Source organism: Myodes glareolus, chromosome 3 (assembly GCF_982192425.1).
Source record: "Myodes glareolus chromosome 3, mMyoGla1.1, whole genome shotgun sequence".
Lineage (NCBI taxonomy): Eukaryota > Metazoa > Chordata > Mammalia > Rodentia > Cricetidae > Myodes > Myodes glareolus.
Genome location: NC_142028.1, coordinates 25219999 through 25244228, shown reverse-complemented (window position 1 = coordinate 25244228; position 24230 = coordinate 25219999). Strand labels below are relative to the sequence as shown.

The window sequence follows — 24230 nt, the reverse complement described above, 5'->3', positions numbered from 1 at the left end:
TTGAAAGGATGGTGGGCTCCAGGGCCTTGATTTCATGTTTTACTTTTTAGCTTAAGGACAGAAGTTCCACTCTGCCCATTGCCTGCCATGAACTACAGGCCCCCAAACCATAGGGTTATCTGGTCATGGGATGGCGTCTATAAAATGGTAAGCCAAATGAAGCTTTTTTTTGTTGTTCTAGGTTGGCTGGTTAGGATATTTTGTCACACAAACCCAACAGAGTCCTACCCTGCTTTGAGCTGGTGAGTGTCCCATCTGTCCTCCTGTAGGAGCTCATCACCAAACCCAAGTATACTCACCCAGGAAGACCTATTTTGCTTAAGCTAGTACTTACATTAACAGAGTGGAGAGATACAATAGAAGCATTTAACTTAAACATTTCATATGTGCAAATGTAAATATGCATATATGCAAATAGGCATAATACAAAATATATTTACTTCTTCTAAAAAAACCAACCATTTTGGATTAACTTGAAAATAACACTTATTAAAAATGCACAGAGGGTTGCAGAGATGGCTCAGCAGCTAAGAGCACTTGTTTTTAACGGTACGGGTGACTAACAACCGTACTTAACTTCGGTTCCAGGGGATCTGGAGCCCCCTTTTGGCCTGCGAGAACTAGGAACTCAGGGAGATGCCATGGAGCTGTCGCTGGAGATAGATGCGCTGAAACTTTGCTGGTAGGCCACGACCTTGTGGTGATATACAGATTACTAGAAATAGGTTAAATTAGTATGTAAGAGTTAGCCAATAAGAATCTAGAGCTAAGGGGGTCAAGCAATGATTTAACTAATATAGTTTCTGTGTGATTATTTCAGGTCTAAGCTAGCTGGATGGCCGGGAACCAACAAGTGATCCATTGGCACCAAATTGGTGCCAATGTGGCAAACTAAAATCCACTTAAAAACCTGAGAGAGCTTAATTCGAGATACAAAACTACAGAGTTTAACACAGCTTCTTGCTGTTTGCTGGTGGCATGCTGTAGCTCCTTTAAAAGAGGTTTTCCTGACTCAGCTGTAGCAGGGGGGGAAAAGCCACACCATTTTGAAATGCCAGCTTTCTGGGCCATGCTGCTAGCATGAACTCTGACTCTTTCTGGAGGCCCGGCTATGGAGTATCTAAGTGTGGATTGTGAGCAGACAGCTACAACTGCTTAATGGCTCGACATAGACCTGCTTCATACTTGGAACTGGGGCAGTTTGCACTGCTCAGAGGAAGTGAACAGAATAGCTCCACCATGCTGGAATGGGCGGAGCAAGCAGGCAGTGCCATATTTCTCCTAGCAAAGGCGCAGCCAAAGTTGTTTTTTTTTATTATTATTTTTTAAGGATTATTTATTATGTATACAACATTCCTTCCATGTATGCTTGCATGCCAGAAAAGGGCACCAGATCTCATTATAGATGGCCGTGAGCCACCATGTGGTTGCTGAGAATTGAACTCAGGACCTCTGGAAGAGCAGTCAGTGCTCTTAACCTCTGAGCCATCTCTCCAGTCTCAGCAGCCAAAGTTTTTAAAATGCACTCAGCATTTTAAGAAGCACTCCTGAACAATAAAGAATTATAGATAACACAATAAGGACAGATTCAGACATAAAAGAACTCTAAATGGGTCACAATGTTGGATAAATGTATGTAGGCTTGGGAGAGAGAAGAAAAAGAGTATAGAGAGTTGGAAAATAAGTAAATTGTTTTTTAAAAAAAGTTTTTAAAGAGACAGAGTACAGACAGTCATAGATTAAAAGGAGTAAAGAAAAATAAGCCACATAAAGATGGACTATAAACAGAGAATCTGGATTATATATGTTATTATGTTTTCTTTAAATTTTTTGACTGTGAAGGAGCTAAGTACAGAAAGACATTTCATTGTATGGGCTGCTAAGACAAACCAGCATGTATATTATAAAGGCATCTTGACTTCAGAGTTTGAGTCTATGGATATGTTGCTTTGGAAAATAGGTTCTTCTTTTGTATCCACAGAGGATGAGAACCTGTGAATTCATTCCAAGCTAATATGGTTTGATGGACCATAACTCTCTGAAAGGTTGCTGAGAACACTCCCCAAAAGAATTAATATGTCCAACAATTAGCAGGAAACAGTATGGAGAACACTACGTCCATATTCTCAAATATTGTCTATAAATGTGTGTTTACACTTAAAGGGGGATATGCTATAGAGATGAATACTTTGCATTGGTATGGACCTTGGTTTATTGATACAAATTAAGGTCAATTTTGTTATATGTATACTTCTGCTCTTGATTAAGGTGTTGTAACTGTGCAGCTCATTAAAAAATATAATATATAATTCAGAAATATAGGTTAATGGATAATCATTAAGCTTGTAGCCATGTAAGTTAGATTTTCTAGATGTACAGAGATATATTTCAGTTAGATAGGTATTCTTCAAATCTTTCAGAGACCTTCATAATATGGTATTTAAAACGTTTAAAAACTTAAGACTTTTCATGACAGTGAGACACATCTGCTCCTGGCAGCACCAAGCTACTTCAAGAGGAAGATGGGCATCAAAAAGGATCCTTTTGGAGTTAGTTGGCCATTTGGGTGAGAAACTGCTCTTGCCTGAACTACTGAACTGACATGCAGGACCTGCAGAGAAATGACTGCTGAACTTGCCTAAAGGTGAGATGATCCTTTGGGTCATGAAAGAGTTTGCCAGACATTCTGCAGGACACAGAAGAAAGTGACTGACAAACTGCCAATATAGGTAGAACTGTCTTTGAGATTTCCTGCTTCATGAAAAAGTTTGCTGGATACTATGGGTCTGTAGGCTGAAGATGGATTCCCCAATGGTGCAGAGGAACTTTGGGTAACTGTCCAGGCAGTGACATGTCTCTGTCAATTCTAGAGTTTTGGAAGTTGCTTACAATGCACTTCCTGTTTACTTAGGTAATATTATATCCTTCTGGCTTTGATGGAGTTGAAGAATAGGTAGTTATAGTTTTCCTTAGTTGTGATAAAAGAAAAAGTAAATAGAAATATTGTAACTGCAATTCTTGCTTGACAACTCTTTTGTTATATGTAATTTTACTATGTTAAAGGCTTCCATTTTATTTAAACAAAAAGGGGAGGTGATGTGGGAGTCCCATCTGTGTGCTGTGAATACCACTGATGAATAAAGAAATTGCTTTAGACCTATTGCAAGGCAGAACTTAGGTAGGCAGGGAAAGCGAGGCTGAATGTTGGGAAAAAGAAGGGCAGAGTCAGGGATGATAGGGGAGTTCAGCTAATTATATTCTGTCCATGATGGGGCGTGTTGCTCTAAGTCAAAAATTTACCTATAAACCTGGCGGGTGAGCTTCTCCACCCTCTCTTGGCCCCTGCATTCTTGGATGGACCGTTGGGACTCTGGTGTAAGTTTTCCTTCTGTTTATTAAAGCTGTATCTTTTATATTAAGCGAGTCTGGTTGATTTTAAATTACTGATCAACCTCGCCCCATCACAGGGAGATGCCATGGAGCTGCCATTGGAGATAGACATGTTGAAACTTTGCTGGTAGGTCACAACCTCGTAGTGATACACAGATTAATAGAAATAGGTTAAATTAATACGTAAGAGTTCACCAATAAGCAGTTAGAGGTAATGGGCCAAGCAGTGATTTAATTAACTCAGTTTCTGTGTGATTATTTTGGATCTAAGTTAGCCGGAAGGCTGGGAATGAAAAAGCAGCCCTCCACACTACAAACATACACAGAACACATACATGCATGCAGGCAAACACTCATACTCATAAAATAAATCTTTTTTTTAAAAAAAGATTTATTTATTATGTACACAGCATTCCTTCCATGTGTGCTTGCAGGCCAGAATAGGGCACCAGATCTCATTATAGATGGCTGTGAGCCACCATGTGAACTCAGGACCTCTGGAAGAGCAGTCAGTGCTTTCAGCCCCTGAGCCATCTCTCCAGCCCTAGAAAATAAATCTTAAACCAACAAAAGAGGATACAAAGACAGCACAGCAGTCAGGAGCACGTACTGTTCTTGTCGAGGACCCAGGTTTGGCTCACAGAACCCACATGGTAGTTTGCAATTGTCCTTAACTTGGTTCCAGGGAACACATTCTAACCTCCATGGGCACCAAACATGCATGTGGTGTACATACACACATGTAGGCCAAACACATAACATTAAAAAAAAACATTTTTCTAAAGAAAAAGGCACACCAAGTGGGAGATTTGTGTGTACATGACAGGATAGGCAAACTGCTCCTGTTAACTCATTGGGACAGTTAAGAAAAACAATCAAAGTATAAATATATAGCAGATAGTTACCAGTGAGGGGAATTGTTCACATTTGTAAGAAAAAAAAAAGTGTAGGCTTCTCAACAGGTGAAGCTCATTGGCATGCAACCCTAGTTTTCACTCCTCAGACTGTGAGACCTGAGGGAGACAGCATCAAGCGTAGCACAAATGTATAAATCAAGGGTGCTGAGCACTGACAGTGGGGTGGGCAAATAACACAGGTTCAGGGGGTTATTGGGGTCAGACGGGATCTGGAACTGCAAGACCCTGCACACTAGCATGAGACTTCCTGGGCAGTGTGGAGTGCACACCTGTAATTCCAGTATCGGGAAGGGTGAGGCAGAAGTACCGTGAGTTCGAGACCAACCTGACATACGGAGTGAGGCTGTCTCACCCCCCCTCCCCCACACACAAGACTTCCCTGTGACTCCTACAGAACACCGAACAGACCAAAACACCCATGATGATAAACAAAAGGTTCTTCATTTATTCAATAGAACAGTGGTTACAATTAAATAGATCCATACGTTCCCAAATAGTGTCCCAAACAATATGGGTCAATAAAGAACCCATTTGGGTGTTTATGTACGTTTGAAAGGTGTCAGGACAATACTGCTGCATCACACACACTGGGAGAAGCAGAAAGAACCAGAGAATGTTACGTGATGCCCTGTGCCTGGGCAGCCCTGGAGAGCTGGCTGAGGGGTCTCTACTCACTAACATTGGATCTCTCTTTTTTAAAGAGCAGGGTCCTCACCCTTTGTGGCTTTTCCCCCAGTGCTGAGGATGGAACCAAGGGCCACGGAGTAACACACGACAGCTCTGAACCCCACTAGTTTTTAGACCACTCTTCTCTAGTGCTCGAATTCATGACAGGCCCACACTAGCAGAAAACTCAGGTAGTGCTGGGCACACCCAAGAATGGCGTAAATGCTGAACTGTCTTTGCGATGCAGATGTCAAAGGAAATGCTGACCTGATGGGACACTTGGCACTCCTCCTGCGACACGAGACGCGTGCAGTCATCAACACGGCAACTCAAAATCGACATGTAGGACACTTGATTCAGATAGACTTCTTTTAAACACACTATGGTAGGACTGTGGTAACAAACTGGAGGGAGGGTGAGTAGGTGAACTCCCTACTTTTTGCATGGTTTTTCCATAAACCTGAATTTGCTAAAAAAAAAAAAAATCTTTTAGAGAGTAGCTCAGCAGGAGGAAGATGTGTGCCAATTCATCTCTGGTGGTAGGGTGGGAGTAAGAAGGATGACTTTTGAAAAGCATCCTGTTTTATGGCTAATACTGAGAAGGCAAAGGATCTCGGTTCTTTCTAGCCTAATTTCAGACCGAAAGAACATTTTGCTGCTGCTTTGGGGTAATTTATCCATTATGCATTTTTCCTGTCAATTTTTATAGGTTTTTTAAATTCCTTTTAGCATGTTCAAGATGTAACATGTTATCTTCTAGACACAGGGATGGGAAAATACAGCCTGGTAAGAGAAATAACTGTAGGGGAGTGTCAGGGACTCGGGTCGGCTGTGTGTGAAACTGCAGATGAACCCAGCCCACTACACCTGCTGTCTAAATTGTTCCAGGAGTGGGAACAGAACCAAAGCCCACGGCCTGGGCTTGACTCAAGTCTCTGGTGACAATTCTTGTCCCAAATATTAACATAATTTCCGAGCTGAAGTTCTTTGTCACTGGTAGGGCACATTTTCCGCCGCCTCCTTAATTACTCCTTGAGTTTCTTGGAACAGGGCCACATTCTGGACTCCTGATGTTAGGAATGTTTTCATTCAGGGTACACATGCATTTGGGGTCCCAAAAAAACTCCTAGTTTTGGGTCACCAATCTCCAAAGTGTTGGCACCAGCTCCACAAAGTGTCTCAACAGGAGAAGGACCTGGTGCTTTACAGTTAGGTTGTGACAGGCCTTGGCTGGTGCATTCCCTTGCAGGTGAACTTTATTTTTCCTGGGCATCTTATGTTTGGTATCTCCTGTTCAATAAGAACTCAGTCCCACAGACTTGACAGTAGGGTCCAGGGTTACAACCACATTTTCCCCAGCTGGTTCCTCACCCTGATGCTGTGACTTGAGGCCCGCATTTTCAGTAGCTAATCATTTTCTCAGATAGGACGCCTGAGGGGCAATCAAAATCCCTTTCCTCTAGCGCCATCTGGGGGAAAGGAGGCTACTTTGCCTGCTCCTTCTGGAAACCATTTTCCCACACCTCTTCTGGATGCTAGTCTGGGTTTACTTTTAGCTTATTCCTCAACTGGAAAGTCTGTACATGCTGAGTGGATATGAAGTAAGGGATAATTTAAGCTATTTTCTTCCAGGTTTTCACGGAAAACGGCTTTTGCCTTCTGCTCAGAGGCTCCCTAATGTGTCTTGATCAAGTGGTGTGTTATTTTATCGTCTTTATTTGTGTGTGTGCTAGTGCCCACGAGGCCAGGGGCATTGGCTCCCTGGTGCTGGAGTTACAGGCAGTTGTGAGCTGCCCAACTTGGGTAATGCAATCTGAACTGGGGTCTGGGAGAACAGGAAGTTCTCTTAAACACTGACCCGTCCCTCCAGTCCTTCATCTGTACTTTGAAACCTTTAGAATAAAAAAAATTAAAAAAAAAAAAACCTCAAGAGCTGATTTCTGTGAAAGATGCTTTAGTGTTTTGTCATTTTATGTTACACATACTGAAGACAATAAGAAGTTTCAGTTGAAAGGGCTTTGGACTGTAACACAATCACTGCAAATACGCAGTGAATTACACAAACCATTCTTTCTTGCAAGCACTTGATAAGCTAGTGAAAATGCATACAATTATCTTGAAAAAGCAATACCATCATCCAGACATCAAAGGGGTCAATGAAATGAAGGATGTAGAAAGAGGGATTGTAGTCCCCTCCTGTGCAATGCTAAAAGTCCTCACACGTTAACAATTAAGAAACATGGAACAGAGTGGCGAAGTTACTGCAGAAAATGGCAAGTGTACTCAGAAAACCAGGTTGATTTGGGGTGGGTTTCCTCGATCACCTGATGCAGCCAGAACCCCAGTGGGGCTTTAGCACACAAATTCTTAACTGCTTCTAAAACAGCAGGGGAAGAGAACACAAAAGCAACCGGCCAAGGCACTCCCTTCAGAGGCTTCCGAGTGTAAGGTTTTTAAACTTAGCATTTTCCGGTCACTCCATTTAGATGCTCCTGGAAGTTCATGCAGATACACTGAATTGCTGGTTCGCGTCCTTCCTCGCAGTCTATGAGAAAGACACTCATCCCAGTGTTGGGAGTGACCGACGAGAGTTCGACTTTGCCTAGTGTTGCTGGCAATGAGCATTTGAGGTCACTTATGAGGTAACCGAAGAGACTTCTCATGTAAGCTCCATGGCTCACAACTAAGATGCTGGCTGCTAAGCCTGGAGCGCCACCATCAGGATGCAACTCTAAACTGTCCCGTTTTCCTACAGGGAACACCTCCGCCAAACTGCTCTCCAGACAGCTGCCTGGAGCTCTTGGGAAGAAGTTTTCTCTCTGACCTGTCCCGTCCAAGACGTACTGGCAAAGGGAATCGAAGAAATCTTTTGCACGTATTTTCACCTACAACGAAAGAAGTACAAGAGAAAAGAAAATGAAGTTAACGGTGTCCTCAAAATACAAGCCTGAAATACAATTGACTGCTAAAACCCTAAGGCTTCTACAGGACTTCAAAAAAAAAAAAAAATCACTAGTTGCTGAAGACATTAAGAAAGAGGAAGGGGGCCAGAGATGGCTCAGAGGTTAACAGCACTGACTGCTCTTCCAGAGGACCTGGGTTCAATTCCCAGCACCCACATGGCAGCTCACAACTGTCTGTATAGTTCCAGGGTTTGCAACACCCATGGCAAAAACACCAATGCACATAAAATTGCAGGAGGGAGGGAGGGAGGGAGGGAGGGAGAGAGAGAGAGAGAGAGAGAGAGAGAGAGAGAGAGAGAGAGAGAGAGAAAAGGAAAGAGGAAAGAGAGGGAAGAGGAAACACCTTGGTGGGCAAAGCGCTTGCCACACAGCATGAAGACCAGATCTCTGGGGATCCAGAGGTAGACCTTGATTCACTGCCTGCCCCCACCGCCTGTGCCAACACTGCCTATACCACCATCTCATGTTAAGTTTTTCTTAGTATCATCTAAGAGAGTGAGTACTTCGATCACCAGGGATGGCAGCCAGCTCACGGTGGCTGAGACAGACAGGGTAACTTGGAAAATGGGGGTGTCGGGTGGGGGGGGCAGCTGTCTTCTAAGTTTGCAATCCACTTGGCTGTCAGTCACAAACAGCTAGAGTACAAAATCAGTCAGAATTCAGTGAGCAGCTCAATAGCCAGTTCACTGATGTGCCTGCCAGTGACGTGGCAACCTAGATGCGGGCTACATACCTGCTCCAGTGTCTCTCCTCCGGGTGGAGCGAACATGGGACACTCTTCCCCAGCGGCTTTGGCCATGGCTCTCATCTCGCTCAGTGGCTTGCCTTCTACGACCCCATACTTCTGCAAGAGTCCAGTTAGATAAAGGTGCTGCTTAGTATAACAGTAAAGGCCCTTGGAAATCAAAAACTATGCGGGAAGGAGCTCAGCTTCCTTCACGTGTTTATCATCCCATCTCCCCTGAACTGCTAGTGGGAATGCACTCTGCAGAGGCCCACGCTCCAGAACACGGGGGAGTTCTCAAGTTGGGGTGCTCTATCCAGGTGTCTGTGGGAAAGAACTTCCCGAGGCTATCCTAAGCAGACGATGGGGCCGCACCAGACAAACAAAGGATCTGCCCAGTTCTGAAGACAGAGAGAAATGTGTGCTGGGCAGCGCAAAGGCCTGCCTGCCCACCAACATCATGCCTGACTGTTTTCGGCACCAGTTCTCAGGCACAGAGCGCAAACTTCCTTCTGCCAGAACTTGGGATGTACCGTGACCCATAGAGAACACACGCAAGCTGAGAGAGGAAGGTCTTTTAGAATGCTCACCTCATTCTGTTCCGTTTCTACCCAGGATCAGAAGGAACCAGAGCTGAGAGGGATGTTGCTGAGTTTGGAGTCAGTATCATGGGGCATAAAAAATACCAACGCTCCTTGAGACCTGGGTTCAGATCTCAGATTGGAAATCTCCATGTGCCTTGCCCAAATTTAAATGTTTGTTTGGTTTGGTTTTGGCTTTTCAAGACAGGGTTTGTAGCTCTGGAGCCTGTCCTGGAACTCACTCTGTAGACCAGGCTGGCCTCAAACTCAGAGAGATCCGCCTGCCTCTGCCTTCTGAGTGCTGGTATTAAAGGCGTGCGCCGCCACCACCCAGCTAAATCTCAGTTTTAAGGCTCACTTCTCGTATACAAACTCGAAAGCAAACTCATGCACACTCACAGTGAGGGTAGGAGAGAGGGGAAACACTTTATTATCTTTACTTTTAACTTCTCTACAGTACAACAAGTTTTTACCAGTGTGATCTTCTTCTGTAACTCAAGACACTTAGCTCACATGGTTAAATAGGGTGCTCTACAGAATATGTAGTATGACATGACAGCTGAGTAGACGCGCCCTCTCCACCCTACCAGCCTCTCCTCAATCCTCCCCCTCTGTGCTGAGAATTAAACCCAGGGCCCTAAACACTGTAGTCAAGAACTCTATCACTGAGCTATTATCTCTAGATCTTGATTTTTTTTTTTTTTTTGAGATAGGGTCTATGTAGCTCAGGCTGGCTTCATGTTAACATCCCTCCTGCCTCCACTTCCCAAGTGCTGAGATTACAGATATGTGTCACGACGCCTAGCTACACAGATCCTTAATATCCCAGTTGATTCTAAACTCCCAAGAGAGAGCCAGAGTGATAGCTCAGAGGTAAAGAGCATTGGCTGCTCTTCCAGAGGATCCACGGTTTGATTCCCAGCACCCTGGCGGCTCACAACTGTCTGTAACTTGAGTCCTAGGAGATTCAACATCCTTTTCTGGTCTCCTTGAAAACCAGGCATGCCTGTGGTACACAGTTATATATGCAGGTAAAACATTCATACTTAAAAATATATTAATTAAAATTAAGTTCACGAGAGGACTGTATCTGTGCTTTAACCAAGGGATGGCTCACTGAAATCCACGGTAGAAGGTTAAACAAGTTACCCTTTCCCGAAGTCTGGAGTCATACTTCACCGCCATGTCTTTGCAAAATTTGCTTTTCTCCAAAATCCCACATATGGTCTGAAAAGCAAAAAACAAATGCTTATTATTTTTCTTTCTTCTTCTTCTTTTAAATAAGAATGGGCCACCATGAAGTTTCAAAAGGATGCCACTTCGCTTTCTATGCATTACTAGCAATAGTTTTCCTGGGCAGAAACTGTTTCTCTGGCTGGGGCTGCAGCTCAGTGGCAGAGCACATGCCCAGAACACATGACACCGAGGGCTTATGGCTTCTCTTCATGCCTGACTCTGGTATTTACTGCTATGTAGTACATCTAGTCCACAGGGCCAATTCAGACTATCACCTGCTTTTACAAATAAAGATTTATTAGAACTCAGCCACACGACCACTTACTGATACGCTTTGTGCAACTGCATTCATTTCACATTGGTATGAACGGAAATAAACAGTGTCAAAGACAGCACAGAGACTGTCAGACCTAGAGGGCTTATTATCTGCTCCTTACAGAAAAGTCATGCTGCCCTTCGTTGTGGCTCTTCATGTGTGTGTGTGGTATGCACATGCATGCACATCCGTGCTGGTGTGCGCCGGACGGCCCCGAGTTGACCTGGAGAGTACTCGTGCATCATGCTCCACTTGGCTTATCCAGGCAGATCTCTTGTAGACCCCAGAAGTCATCAGTCTGATTTATCCAGCCAGCCAGCTTGCTCCAGGGATCTCTCCGCTCCCTAGTTGCTGGGACAGCTAGTGACCGCTTCAGATGCCCATCCACTTTATCCACTGAGCCATCCTCTCACTCCCTACTCCAGGTCTAACTCCACGAAGCTGCCTCTAAACAGCTGCTGATTCCTTTAAGTCTCAGTCTTAATCTATTGTCAGTTTTCCAGTTTACCCCCATTCCTGTTTATTTGTTTCCAGTTCTCTGCTTAGTCTCCCGGTTCATCTTTCACCAAGGCATAAGGTAACATCTGAAGTTCTATGTCTGATGAGCACATGTCCTTGTGGCATGACTGAGCATCCTTTGGATGTATACTGGGTCTTGAGAAAGGTTGTTTCCTAACTTTCTGAGAAATCGCCCTACTGATATCCAAAGGGGCTGTACCAGTTTGCACTCCCACCAGCAATGCAGGAGTGTTCCCTTTACCCCTGAAGTGGGTTTTTCAACCTCACTGTTGTTAAGCTTCTGACCTCACCTGCTTAGTCCTCGTGAGATCGCTGGAGAAAGCGTGTGTAAACTGCACATTGTTCAGAAACCGACCAGCAGCAGCTGCTTGCTTAAACCCAGTCTCAGAAAGGGGCTCATCTACTCCTTGTCCTGTGGGGGATAGAACCATTGAAAAAATGTATCGTCAGCCAGGCGGTGGTGGCCCATGCCTTTAATCCCAGCACTCAGGAGGCAGAGGCAGGCGGATTTCTGTGAGTTTGATGTCAGCCTGGTCTACAAGAGCTAGTTCCAACACAGGCTCCAAAGCTACAGTGAAATCCTGTCTTGAAAAAAAAAAAAAAAAAAAAAAAAGTATTGTAGCGATATTTTGTTTGTGTTTTAACAAATAAAGCTTGCCTGAAGATCAGAGTGCAAAGCTAAGTCACTAGATGCCAGGCAGTGGTGGCACACACCTTTAGTCCCAGGACTCGGGAGACAGAGGCAGATGGATCTATGAGCTCAAGGCCACCTTGGGCTACACTAGATTGATACAGTCTTAAAGAGAAACAGAGCCTGACAGTGTTGGCTCATGCCTTTCATCCCAATACATGGGAGTCAAGTGCCTTTAATCCCAGCACTAAGGAGGTAGAGCCAGGAAGGGATATGGCAGGGTGGAGAGAGGAATGTAAGGCGGGAGGAGATAAGAGCTCAGTTCAGTCTGAGCAGCAGTCTGAAGCAGTCAGAGGAGGCAGTCTGAGGACAGGATCACCTATTTGGTCTGAGCACTGGTAGAGGTAAGAACTCTCTAATGGTTGGCCACTCTGCTTCTCTGATCGCTCAGCTTTCACCCCAGTAGCTGACTCTGAGTTTTTATTATTAAGAACAATTAGAATTCGGGCTACAATATATGTGAGTAAAGTCACAGGAGAGGGACAGAAGCTACAGTGACGTTATATCATTTTCTTGGGTACTGGAACACCTGGCTTCTTAGAAAGCGGATTCTCAACACCATGCCAAGGAGCCATCGCTCGATGAAGACTCGCCTACTCAGATGTTTCCTTGAGGTCCCAGGGGAATTCTGTCACTCTGAGCCATCTGGGCTCCTCCCTCTTTTATGTCTGTCCATTTCTCCACTGGATGGACTATGGCCCAGCAGGCTGTGCTCCTGCAGGCTGCATCGGGTGGCCATTCCACTCTCCGCTGTCGACAGGGTCAGCACTGATGCTGCTCCTCTTCCGCCCCTCCTTTCCTTTCTAGTTCACCCCTGCAGGGGTGGGGGGGTATAAAACCAGAAATGATATCTCATACCTCCAACCTCAGCACTTGTGAGGCTGAGACAGGAAGACTGCAATGGACTAGAGGCCTTCCTGACCTACATAGCAAGCTGCAAGACAGCCTGGACTATAGAGTAGTACTGTCAAAAAAAAAAAAAAAGCTAAAATTAATTTTTAAATTAAAATACTATGAAGCCAGGGGCAAAGCACAGCAGATGGTGAAGGACCATTCTACAAGGAAGGACTAAACTGCATGCGTTGCTCATTGCTGGCCTCTAGGATGCGAAGCAAGCCTCTGAGCTATCCCTCAGAGGAGAAGATGGAAGCATGATGTTATCAGCACATGCTGGCAGGCAGGGGGAGGGACTGCTGTGTGGAACAGAGGGCTGGAGAACCAAACAGACCCTGGGAGTAGGCTAACAGGCCCAGATAAGGAGAAAAACCAAACACAAACCCCCTTCAGAGAAAATCATTCTCAATAAGGGGTAATCGGCTCTCACTCATTTAAAGCAAACAAAAGGTCAACACAGAGATTCAGCATTCACTCTGTGTGTGAGTGTGTGCGCATCACACACATCATGAATGAAAGCCAGGAAGAACAACAGCCAAGGGATTTAGGATTTAGAACCACTAAGATTTTAGATACTAAAATTTGCAGTAAAGATTAGAGATAAAGACAGATTCAGAATAACTGATGAACAAAACCTGCCAAAAATAAAGTGACAGCCTTCTAAAGAATGAAATCTTTTTGCTTTTGTATTTTGAATGAAAGAATTGGTGAGGAAAATCCCTCCCTGGGCAGCAATTTGGTAGGAGGGTGTGTGAGGCCCTCAGACACAGAACTAAAGACATAACTCAGGAGGCAGCGCGGGCACTGGGAGGAGCTGGACCACTCCACCGATGTGCTGTGGATATGAAGGAAGAGAGCATTCCCAAAATACACTTCCTAGTGTAAGGTACTGTAACAAACTCAGAAGAGGTGGCTTATAAACCGAAGATACCCATCTCTCACTGCTCTGGAGGTCCAACTTCTGTGTCAAGATGCCAGCATGCCAGGGTTCTTTCTGGCAAGGTCCTCTGCCAGGGCACACAGTGGGGGAAAGTTCAAACTGCAGAAAGAGAACAGGAGAACTCTCTGGGGTGTCACCCAGAGGAGGGGTGACACCTCTTCTTTGTGAGAGATGACCCTTGTAACCTAGTCATCTCCCAAAGACACAGGGGGTCAGAATGTCAACACAGGGATTTGGAGGGATACGAGCATTAGTCTACAACAGACATCTGACTGAATTCCCGAGGACAAGGAGAGAAAGTGGAGGGGGTCATGAAGAGACAATGACAGACTGCTTTCTGGAACTGAACTGATGAGAACACAAACAGAAAGCTACTTCCGGGCTTGCTCAGCCTGTTTACTTATACAGCTCAGGCCCACCTGCCCCATGGTGGTACCACGTATGGTGAGCTGGGCCCTTGCAATCAATCATTAATCCAGAAAATGCCCTACAGACGTGCCCACAGGTCAACCTGAGGGTGGCAATCTTGACTGCGGGTGCTTCTTCCCAGACGACTCCAGCTTATGTCACATGGGCAACAACAAGCTGGCTCGGGTACCCTCATCTTAGCCTGGACTTGTGACCTTCAGAAGTGTGTGAAGAAAACAAAAGAGTGTTTTTTGAGCTCCCGAGTCTGTGGTAACCTGTTACAGCAGCCTAGGCTGATCACAAGAGGTCAGAAGCACAACAAATCCAAAGGTCTGTATGAGAAGATCTATGGCTCGAGGGCAAGAGAAGGCTAGGGAGAAACAAAAGCAATTGAAAAGAAGAAAAAGTAAAGCAAAGAAGAAGCTAGAAGAAGGGGGGGAACAATAGCAAAAGAAAAAGTAAAAGACTAAACATACAAGTTATCAGGGCAAAAGCACACAGACTGTTGCCAGAGAAAGATTGGATTTAAAGATTTATTTTACTGTTTTTGTAAAGGATGTGGGTCTGGGGAGGTGTTAGGTGTGCACGCAAGTGACTGCAGTGCCTATGGAGGCCAGAAGAGGGTGCCAGATCCCCTGGAACTGGAGTTAAAGGTGGTTGTGAGCCAAGCAGTATAGATGCTGGGAACCAAATTGGAATTCTCTGTAAAAGTAACACACATTCTCACCACTAAGCTACCTCACCAGCCCCATAATGACAATTTTGCTTATTTTTTTAAAAAGGGGAAAGGGGGAGAAAACTGAGCACCCAGTTTACAAAGTCAGAGGAGATAAACAGCCTAGAAATGAATGTGAATGCAATCCTGGTTATTCATGTTCCAGAGCGGGGGTCAGGTTGGTGAGGGGCCCAGGCCCCAGGATAACTCAGGTGGGCATGCACACTGCACTCAGAAGTAAAGGCGGTTTAGGCACACAACCCGCATGTCTCCAGAAAGGGAGCCAGACACACTGAGAAGGAAAACCAACTTTGCAGAGCCCAGAAGTTTCTACCCCAACATGAAAACCAAAGGCTTTTAGAATCAACCAGGGCACAGAAACAACACCTGCCCAGAAGTTCACCAGGATGTTCCTTAAAAGGCCAGACTCGTGCATCTGTGCACAAAATACAAGGGCCCAGCATGCAGTAAGAGGACAAGGACCACACCAGAACTTGGTGAATTTCACTGTTAGTAGAGAAATCAGTTAACTGTTTGGAGAAGTGTTAATACTAGCCTGTAAATGTCGTATTTCCTAATATAAAATGGTCTTTTACAGAATAAACCGGTCTTGAACTCCCTCAAGTCCAGCGGGCCTCAAACTCACAGAGATCCTCCTGCTTCAGCACCTGCTGGGAACCTGGTTTTAAGCACATTTCAAGACCTTAAGAACCCAACACAACTTTGTTCTTGGTGACCTGGTCCCTTTGAGGGACCTGCACAGACGACTGGAGAAGCCTCTGTGTACCATGTCCACTTCAGAGATGTTTGTTCTTCCTGGTGACCGACTGTTTCAGTCAAAGTCTATGGTTTCCATGGTACCCTCATCCCTAATCCCAGTCCAATTTAATGCTATTGCAGTGCCTCCTACCGGTCCCTCCCCTTACAAATCTGATCAGCCCACACATCACATTAACACTGAAGCAGAGCTGAGTAGGCCACCATCAGATTAGACTAACCTTGAATGATTTTCTCCTTGTTAAGTCTTGTTTCACCACTAAAATAAAGGGAAAGAAAATACATTATCAAATTATTTCTGAAAAGCGGAAAAATGACAACAAAGAGTAATGACATTCATAACAAATCTTAAACTTTCAAATCTAAACAGTTTCTTTCCAATCATCCACTCCAACTCATGAATTCCAAGTCAAGAATTCCCTTACTAAAGCAAATGTATATGGATCAGGAAACCAATGTTACACAAACTGCTGGAGGAAAAAGCTATTTAAAAGGCAATGTACATACATTCATTTGATGAAGTGTCCTTGCTAAAGATAAGTAGCTTAGCACACAAGTGTAAGGGCTGAGCTGGAATTCTTGCACTATGGAAATGCTGAACACAGCGACACGCTCACTGGAGAGGTGGGGACAGAGGGATCCATGAGGCCTGCTGGCCAAGTCGGTAAGAGACCTTGCCTCAAACATTAAGGTGGAGAGCGATAGCGGAAGACACCCAATGCCAATCTGTGGATTCCGCGTCATGCAGCGACCGTGAACAAAGCTCATTCCTTAAAAACAAACAGAGAACGTAGATTCTGTCCAAAAGACTTCAAGGGGGACTGGAGAGATAACTCAGTGGACAAAGGGGCTTCATGCTCTTGCAGAGGACCAGGGATTCATTCCAGCAGCCACTCAGTCCCAGAGGATCCAGTGCTCTCTCTTCCGACATCAGCAGACATCATACACACATGTGATACACACATATTCAGGAGAAACACTCATATACATAAAAAACAACACAAAACTTGTGTGGAAAGAGAACAACCTCCTCAATAAAGGACTAAGGGGCAAGGCTGAAATAATAGTGAAGTGTCAGTTTCTCAGAATGAGAGAAATGGAAAATACCCAGATTCACAGAAGGAAACACCGAAAGGACACATTTAAAAATTAAGAGGTCCAGTCATTGGCATACGTCTTTAATCCTAGTACTCAGGAGACAGAAGCAAGAGGAACTTTGTGAGTTCAAGGCCAGCCTGGACTACACAGCAAGTTCCTGTCAGAGACACAGACACAGTGACTATCTGTCTCAAAAATAAAAGGAAGTTTTGTTTTACTTTCTAAGCAAAAGAAAAAAAAAAAAAAGGATAAGGGATGTAGCTCAGTGGTATAGCACTTGCTTACCATGCAAGGTCTCAGATTCAATACCCAGAACTGCAAAATTAATTAAGTAACTAAAAATAAATAATCAGTGTGGTCTCGTATGGGTAGAGGAATAAGAACAGGGAGAACTAGCTTGGTTCCTAAACATATAGATATAAAAAAAAATGCATGATTACCTAAATGAAATTACTGTGTATAGAACTATTTAGGGCTTGCTTTTGTCATTATTGACGGAATACTATCAATAAAGGAGCTCCTAGCATCCAGACTCTTGCAGCATCTTAACAAATGTCCACAGAAAAGGCCATTAACCTCTGACTTGCCGAGAACTCAGCAGCACAAAGGCAAGGATGGCTTCTAATCATTGTTGCTCCTCATCAGCAAAAGGAATGGTGGCCTGGGGTCACTTCTTCTCTCAGACTAATAATGCTCCTGAGAAAAACTGCTTACTAGTGATTAATGCCTTTAATTCCAGCACTTCAGCGGGCAAGGAAAGAAGACTCTTCAAGGCCAGTCTAGGCTACATATTGAGTTCCGGGCCATCTCAGGCTACAAAGCAAGGCTCTCTCAAAGACTCAAAAGCTGGGTTTGGTGACAAGCCTGAAATTGGAGGGTCAGGAGTTTGAGGTCATTCGAAGTTACACATTGCCTCTAAGACCAGTCTGGGCTACAGAAAACCTGTCTCAAAAGACTAAAGAAATAAAACAGCTTTTAAATAGAACTATCATCCTCCTGATTACTCCCAGAAAGAGCCAAAGAAGCACCCTCACTGTGTACAATTAAAATAAAGGATGGGGAGCAGGGGAAATTTCTCAGATGATCAGTATACTACTCCCCAAACAAACACAGGCACTCCAACTCCATACCTTAAGTCAAAAACTGGGTGGACCCATAAACCCAGCACTGGGGAGCTGAAGAGAGGAAGATCTCTTGAGCTACCTGGCCAGCCAGTCTAGCACAATCAGAAAGCTCCACGATCAGCCAAAGACCCTGTCTCAAAAAATTAGGTAGAGGGGCTAGAGAAGTTGCTGGGTTAAGAGCACTGACCCTTTTCCTGAGAACCCATGGTGATGCACAGCCATTTGGAACTGCAGTTCTAGGGGATCCACTGCCCTCTTCTGGCCTCTGCGGGGACTGCACGCACATGGTGCACAGATATTCAGACAGACAAAAGACCCATACACATAAAATAAAAATAATCAAATAATCAAATCTTTGTTTTCTTAAAGTGGAATCACACACACACATACACACACACACACACACAGAGAGAGAGAGAGAGAGAGAGAGAGAGAGAGAGAGAGAGAGAAATTTGCTAATTTTGCCACTCCAAACTTTTGCAGGTAGCACCAGAAGTCTGCAGTCTTTCCATAGTTAGTGGCAGTGGCCACACTTTTGAACACACACTGGAAAGATTTCCAGTGACTCTATGGTTTTGCAAAGGCGCTGCCCCTCATCTAGCAATTTTTCTATTCAGTAAAAGGAAAAAATAAATAAATGTGATATAGCAAACCACTTCCTTTAGCTGTGGGCTGATCACGAACTCTGCCGGGGTTGGAGAGATACGCTCAGTGGGTAAGAGCGCATGCTTCGTAAGCAGAAAGACCTGTGTTTAGACCCTGGCACTCACTAAACAGGAGGGTATGTGCCTGTAACCCAAGTGCTGAAGGGTTGGGGAGAGACAGGATCCTGGGGACTTGCTGGCTGCCAGCTTAGCTCCAGGTTCAGTTACTAAAGTCACACACACACACAGACACACACATACAGACGCACTCAGAGACACACACACACACACACACACACACAACTGGTTCCTTTTAGCTTCGAGCGGGCACTTTTGCACTCAGGCCCTTTATAAATATTCAAAGACCAGGTATCCCAAATAGAACTTTCCCCAAAGCCTGCGTAAATATTTAGTATTAAAGCTTCAGCAGTTTTAAAGGGTCTCTACGCATCCTTGAGGCAGGTGTTTAAAGCTAGTTTAGGGGGTGGGCAAGGCTAAGCAGGCGTTTGCCAGGGATCCACTTCCCTGAACCAGACTTTGGCTTATGACAGAGAGAGAGGTGGAGGCTCTGGAAAGGTCAGACAGATGAATTTGGAAGGAGTCATGGACACAGCACTCATTTTCAAATTCTGCAGGGTGATCCATTTCCGGAACAGAACACCCGGCTCCACAGGAGTCTAGACACTTGTGCCAAGAACTGAAGTCTCATGACCCAGCCATTTATAGGCTCTGTGGGTGGTGGGGGGGGGGGTGTTGCATGGGACATGATGGGGGACACATAAGACACAGGACAGGCCCCACTTAAATAAAACCATTTGTTCTTATTTAAAAATGAGTTCCTTAGCTCAGGTTGACGTGCTTAATCTCTTGTTAGATCCTTTCAAAGGATTCCGACTCAACAGACAGCTGCCAGCTGAGCACAGCAGAAGTCAGTCGCCTTGGGAAGCCAGCACACATTGGGGGTTTTCACCACACATTTACTCCCGTGTGTATGAAAGGGCAATTACAGCCTTGCCTGATGTCACCTGATGCTCAATCACGAATGTGACTCCATCCTAACTCCCTTTTACCAATCAATTAATTCCTTTGCAAATACAGATTTCAAAGATTAGCTTGAGAGGGAAAAAAATGCAAGAAGTGAATTAAATTTGGTTTGTACTATTATGTAGGAACACTGACGCCGGCCTCCTTGTGCTATCAACCTTCACGAGAAATTATAGTTCAATACAAATGAGAGATTTGACATTCGGAACCCAGGGTGTTCTAGTCCCAAAATGACACACCTCCGTTTCCAAATATGAAGAAAACTGGAAGCTGGTGAGATGACTCAGGGCCTAAGGGCACTGGCTGCTCTTCCAGAGGTCCCAGGGTCAATTCTCAGCACCCACATAGCAGGCTAACTAACAACTGTAAATAACTCCAATTCCCGGGAATCTGACACCATCTTCTAGCCTCTGTGGGCACCAGGTGCACACATGGTACACAGACATACATTCAGACAAAACACCTATACACAGAAGATAAACAGATTAAATTTTAGAAAATTTGAAAACATAAAAAATTAAGATAAACATAAAATTTCATTAAGGATTTGGTTAGACACAAGGCCATCGCTTTAAATTTCTCTTGCATTACAGTATAGTTCAATGCAGTTAGGCAACTCTTCCATGAGTTATTATATTTAAGTATGGTGACTACCAGTCAAAGATTCAGGTCTGTTCTTGAATCTCGAGGCTTCTAGCTGTCACAGCTACTCCAGAAAGAGGCCAGCTACGATGGCCATGACAGGAGGGCAGCTAATCACAGCCCTGTCTTTATTTCAACATGTCCATCTTCCTGTGTCAAAAGGAGAATAACCCCACCCCCCTTTGGAGACAAGATCTCACTGGCCTGGCACTGCTGTGTAGATCAGGCTGGCCTTGAACTCCTCTGCCTCCAGACTGCTGGGATTACAGGCATGCACCACCACGACCGTCAAATAAAACGACTCTCACCACCCTTTAAAATTATATCAGGAGGATAAAAAGCAGCCCCGAAGCTGGTGATAGTCAAACACTAGCCAGGCTTTAATGTAATCGAGAGGCAGAGAACGGTGGGCTAATTTGCTTTGGTTCAAATCTTACCCAGCCAACTTGCCACGGGACTTTAAGCAAATTACTTGGGGGGTCTGATGCCCCTTACTCACCCGTGAATCACAGGTGTCAAGATAAGAAACTCCCCATTCACACAGGTATCGCCCAGCAAGAGGCTAAATGGGGGTCGCCTTATTTTCCAAGCTGTTTCTCCAGCCCAGATTTCCAATAACTCCAAAGGGAGCTTTCCAGCTGGTTCCAGAATATTCTCAGATTAAAAAGAGGGCAACGGGGACTCAAAGGCCTACAGTGCTCCCAATAAAGCTGTTTAACCTTAAGAAAGTTAAGAACCCTCACAGAACATTTCAGAGAACACAGAGGATGCTGCAGAAGAGAAGAAGGAAGCAGATTTCTAAGTTGGTCATTGAAATGCCTGAATCCTAAAGGCCCACTTCACATGACGCGAGATTAGTTTCCTATAAAGAAGGAACTGGGCAGAGAAGGCATCAATGAAAAAGAGGAAGGCGTTTGACCAGCTTGAAATGCTGTAAATGCTTCGATGAGCCGTAAGAAGGCAAAAGAGTCACTTAGTCCCTTGACAAACACAGACCTCACCCAGAAGGCGGTTCTAATAAACCTGGCCTACACGGGTGAGAGTCGGCTGCATTTTAGCTGGGTTTTACTTATAGAAAAACAAGTTATTAATTCCCAGGTATATATCTTCCTCTCTGCTGCCGTGCGCTCCATCTTCTCCATTTAATTCTCGTGGTCAACCCAGTGAGATTAGAAAGACTGCAGTCACCAAACTGCTTATCCCGACCCAGGTCAGAAAGATTAATTAAGTCTGTCCTCAGATGCCTAGGCTTATGAGGCTGCTCCTAGCTAAAGCCTCAACACCAACCAACGTCTCTTTGCCTTGAAAATCCTCTCCTGCTATTCACCCGAAGGCGCCTCCCATCTTCACGGTGCAAACACGCGCTGAGAAGGAAAGCGATAGGTGACCTAAGGACGGACTCTGCTCTATGTAATCTGTCAAGATTTTAAAAAAAAAAATTGTTTAGGGTGATGCAGTTGGCACAGAAGAGCTGGGGCTTTCTCTTCTTTCTCAGAACTGTGACCTCTGAAAGGAAGTAAATTTCAAAAGTACCCTCCGATGCGAGGAGAAACGGGGATGGGGTGAGGGAGAAGGCAACCAGCATCGGAAAGATGAAGTGCGGCCCAGCAATTCTGCAAACTCTGGATCTACTAGGGAGCAGAAAGGTCACGCTGAGAAGTAGATAGACGGGGTTTATCTACTCAGTGGCTGGGAATCTTGATCGCGTGCTTCTCCACACTAGTGTCCTCGGGAAAACGCAAGGCTGCTGACATTTAAGACCCGCCTTGCTCACTCAGGGTGGTGTGCATAAAAGGAAGGGAAGTAGACCTGAGAGGACGCAAAGCAAAGTACATGGAAGATCACCCTCCTGGGCTTGGAGCACACAGGGATCAGAGAGACCCAGGCCAGGAAGCTCCCGGCGACTGCGATTACTCACTGGCGGATGATGGTCAAGGCAAAGCGCGGCATCTCGGCTGGGGCCCCAAGGCGCAGGAGCCGCAACCCGGCTTCCCCGTACCGCTCTGCGCCGGCACTGCGGGGCCACCTTGCCCGCACTACTTCCGCCTGTCCTGCGGACCGGCTCCATATCCATTGGCCGGAGCTGCCGAAACGTCATCGCAAGGTTACCAATAGGAGCGGAGATTGAATCCGAAGAGACCCCGCCCAGGCCAGTAGCGCTTGCGCCCCTGCGCGCCGGCCTATGATTGGCGCCTGGCAGGTGCGCGTGGCCCCGCCCTAGGATAACGCCCTGGGAGTCCTGCCAGCTCTAGACCGCCGCCTGCGCCAAGGGCAGATAAGGACCGCTTTGATTTTTTTTTTTTTTTTCCTACAACTGATTTGAGGAAGGCGTGCAAGGTGTGTAGGGATTATAGCATGCCAAGGCGATGACTCTCTCCCGGTGTATAGACCAGGAGTTGCATCCTGTGAGGGTTAGCTTTATCCTTTACCTGGCAAGCAAGGTCAAGCTAGGTATGTAGATCTAGACCTTCCCGGAAACCCGGTTTCACTCTCAACTTCTTAACCAAAAGCTTTAGTCAGGCCCCTTTCTTGCCTCCTGCTTTGCTGAGCCCGATTTTACCAAGCCAGTTCATCGCTAATGCTGCTCCCATTCATAATCAAGTCACTCTTCCATCTTGCCCCCCCAGAAGTCTCCACTGATATCTGTTGTAATAGGAGTTGAATTCAATCACTCCTTACAATAGTCCCTACTGTAATGAATGCGGCCTCTATTGCCGTGACCTGGAATAAAGTCTTTTCCTAACAAACGGATACAGCTACACAGATTCTGTATAAAAACCTTCAAGTGGGGCTCAGCAGATTAGGAGCACTGATTGCTCGTCTAGAGAATTGCAGTCCCATTCTCAGTGCCCACATGGAGGCGATCAAGCATCCTCAACTCCAGGACCAGGGTATCCGGCGCCCCCTTCTGACCTCTTGCTCATGTTGTTCACAGACATACATGCAGGCAAAACACCTAGACGCATAAAATAAAAATTTGAAAAAGGTCTTCAAAACCTTGAGACTGAGTCTATAGTCCTCAGCCAAATGATAGGAAAATGGAATAGAGGTGAGACCGAAGTTGAGGGTTACAGTCTGTGCCCCAAGTAGCCAGGTTTGGCCACCTAACTTCCATATGCCAATTGAAAGAGCCAAATAAATAGCAAAAGGCAGAAAAATAAGTTATTTAATACAGCTACTTCCCCACCTCAGTCTGTGGGATCCTAAAATTGCCCTCTAAATGGAAGTTTAAAAAAAGCACAACCAAGCTATCCAGCCAAAACCAGTCACCCCCAGAGGATTCTCTCAGTTCCCCGTGTCTCGAACAGTAATTTTCTCTCAGAGAAAGGTCCTCCTCTGACTGCTTTCGGGACTTTTTCCTCCTCCAGCGGGAGATTCCTGGGGAGATAATTTCTTGGTATCTCTTGTTTCAACCATCTCGTAAGCAAAGAGCAGGGTACAGAGTCTCTTTAGCTAAGTATGGTGGCACACACCCTTAACTCAGGAGGCAGAGGCAGGAGAATCTTTTGAGTTTGAGGCCAGCCTGGTCTACATAGGCCAGCTGCCTCAAAGTAAGAATAGTAATAATAATAATGTAATGGCTAGTTTTGTGTCAACTTGACACAGGCTATTGTTATCTGAAAGGAGGGGACATCAATTGAGAAAATGCCTCCATAAGATCCGGCTTTATGGCATTTTCTTAATTAGTGATTGATGGGGGAAGACCCGACCTATTATAAGGGTGGTGCCTCCGTGGGCTAAGCAAGCCATGCTGAGCAAGCCAGTAAGCAGCACCCCTCCAAGGCCTCTGCATCAGTGCCTGCCTTCATGTTCCTGCCCTGTTTGAGTTCCTGTCCTGACTTCCTTCAGTGATGGACTAAGATTTGGAAGTGTAAGCCAAATAAACCCTTTCCTCCCCAACTTGCTTTTTCATCATGGTGTTTCATCACAGTAATAGAAAC

The 24230-nt window shown here is 45.2% G+C and overlaps 1 protein-coding gene across 3 annotated transcripts; it reads right to left on the bottom strand.

The window, feature by feature from the left end:
- Window positions 1-6910: 6910 nt before the first annotated feature.
- Window positions 6911-22349, bottom strand: Tigar (TP53 induced glycolysis regulatory phosphatase). 3 transcript variants are annotated; one of them, XM_048444067.3, is made up of 7 exons: window positions 22208-22349; window positions 15959-15996; window positions 13840-13936; window positions 11603-11724; window positions 10391-10468; window positions 8670-8780; window positions 6911-7858 (listed from the first exon to the last, which is right to left on the bottom strand). In XM_048444067.3, coding segments are annotated over exons 1-7 (873 nt in total). In that variant the 5' UTR covers window positions 22209-22349; the 3' UTR covers window positions 6911-7432. The 3 variants fall into 3 exon arrangements, with proteins under 3 accessions (XP_048300024.3, XP_048300025.3, XP_048300026.3); XM_048444068.3 differs by lacking the exon at window positions 13840-13936; XM_048444069.3 differs by lacking the exon at window positions 22208-22349 and having other exon boundaries at window positions 13829-13936.
- Window positions 22350-24230: the final 1881 nt, after the last annotated feature.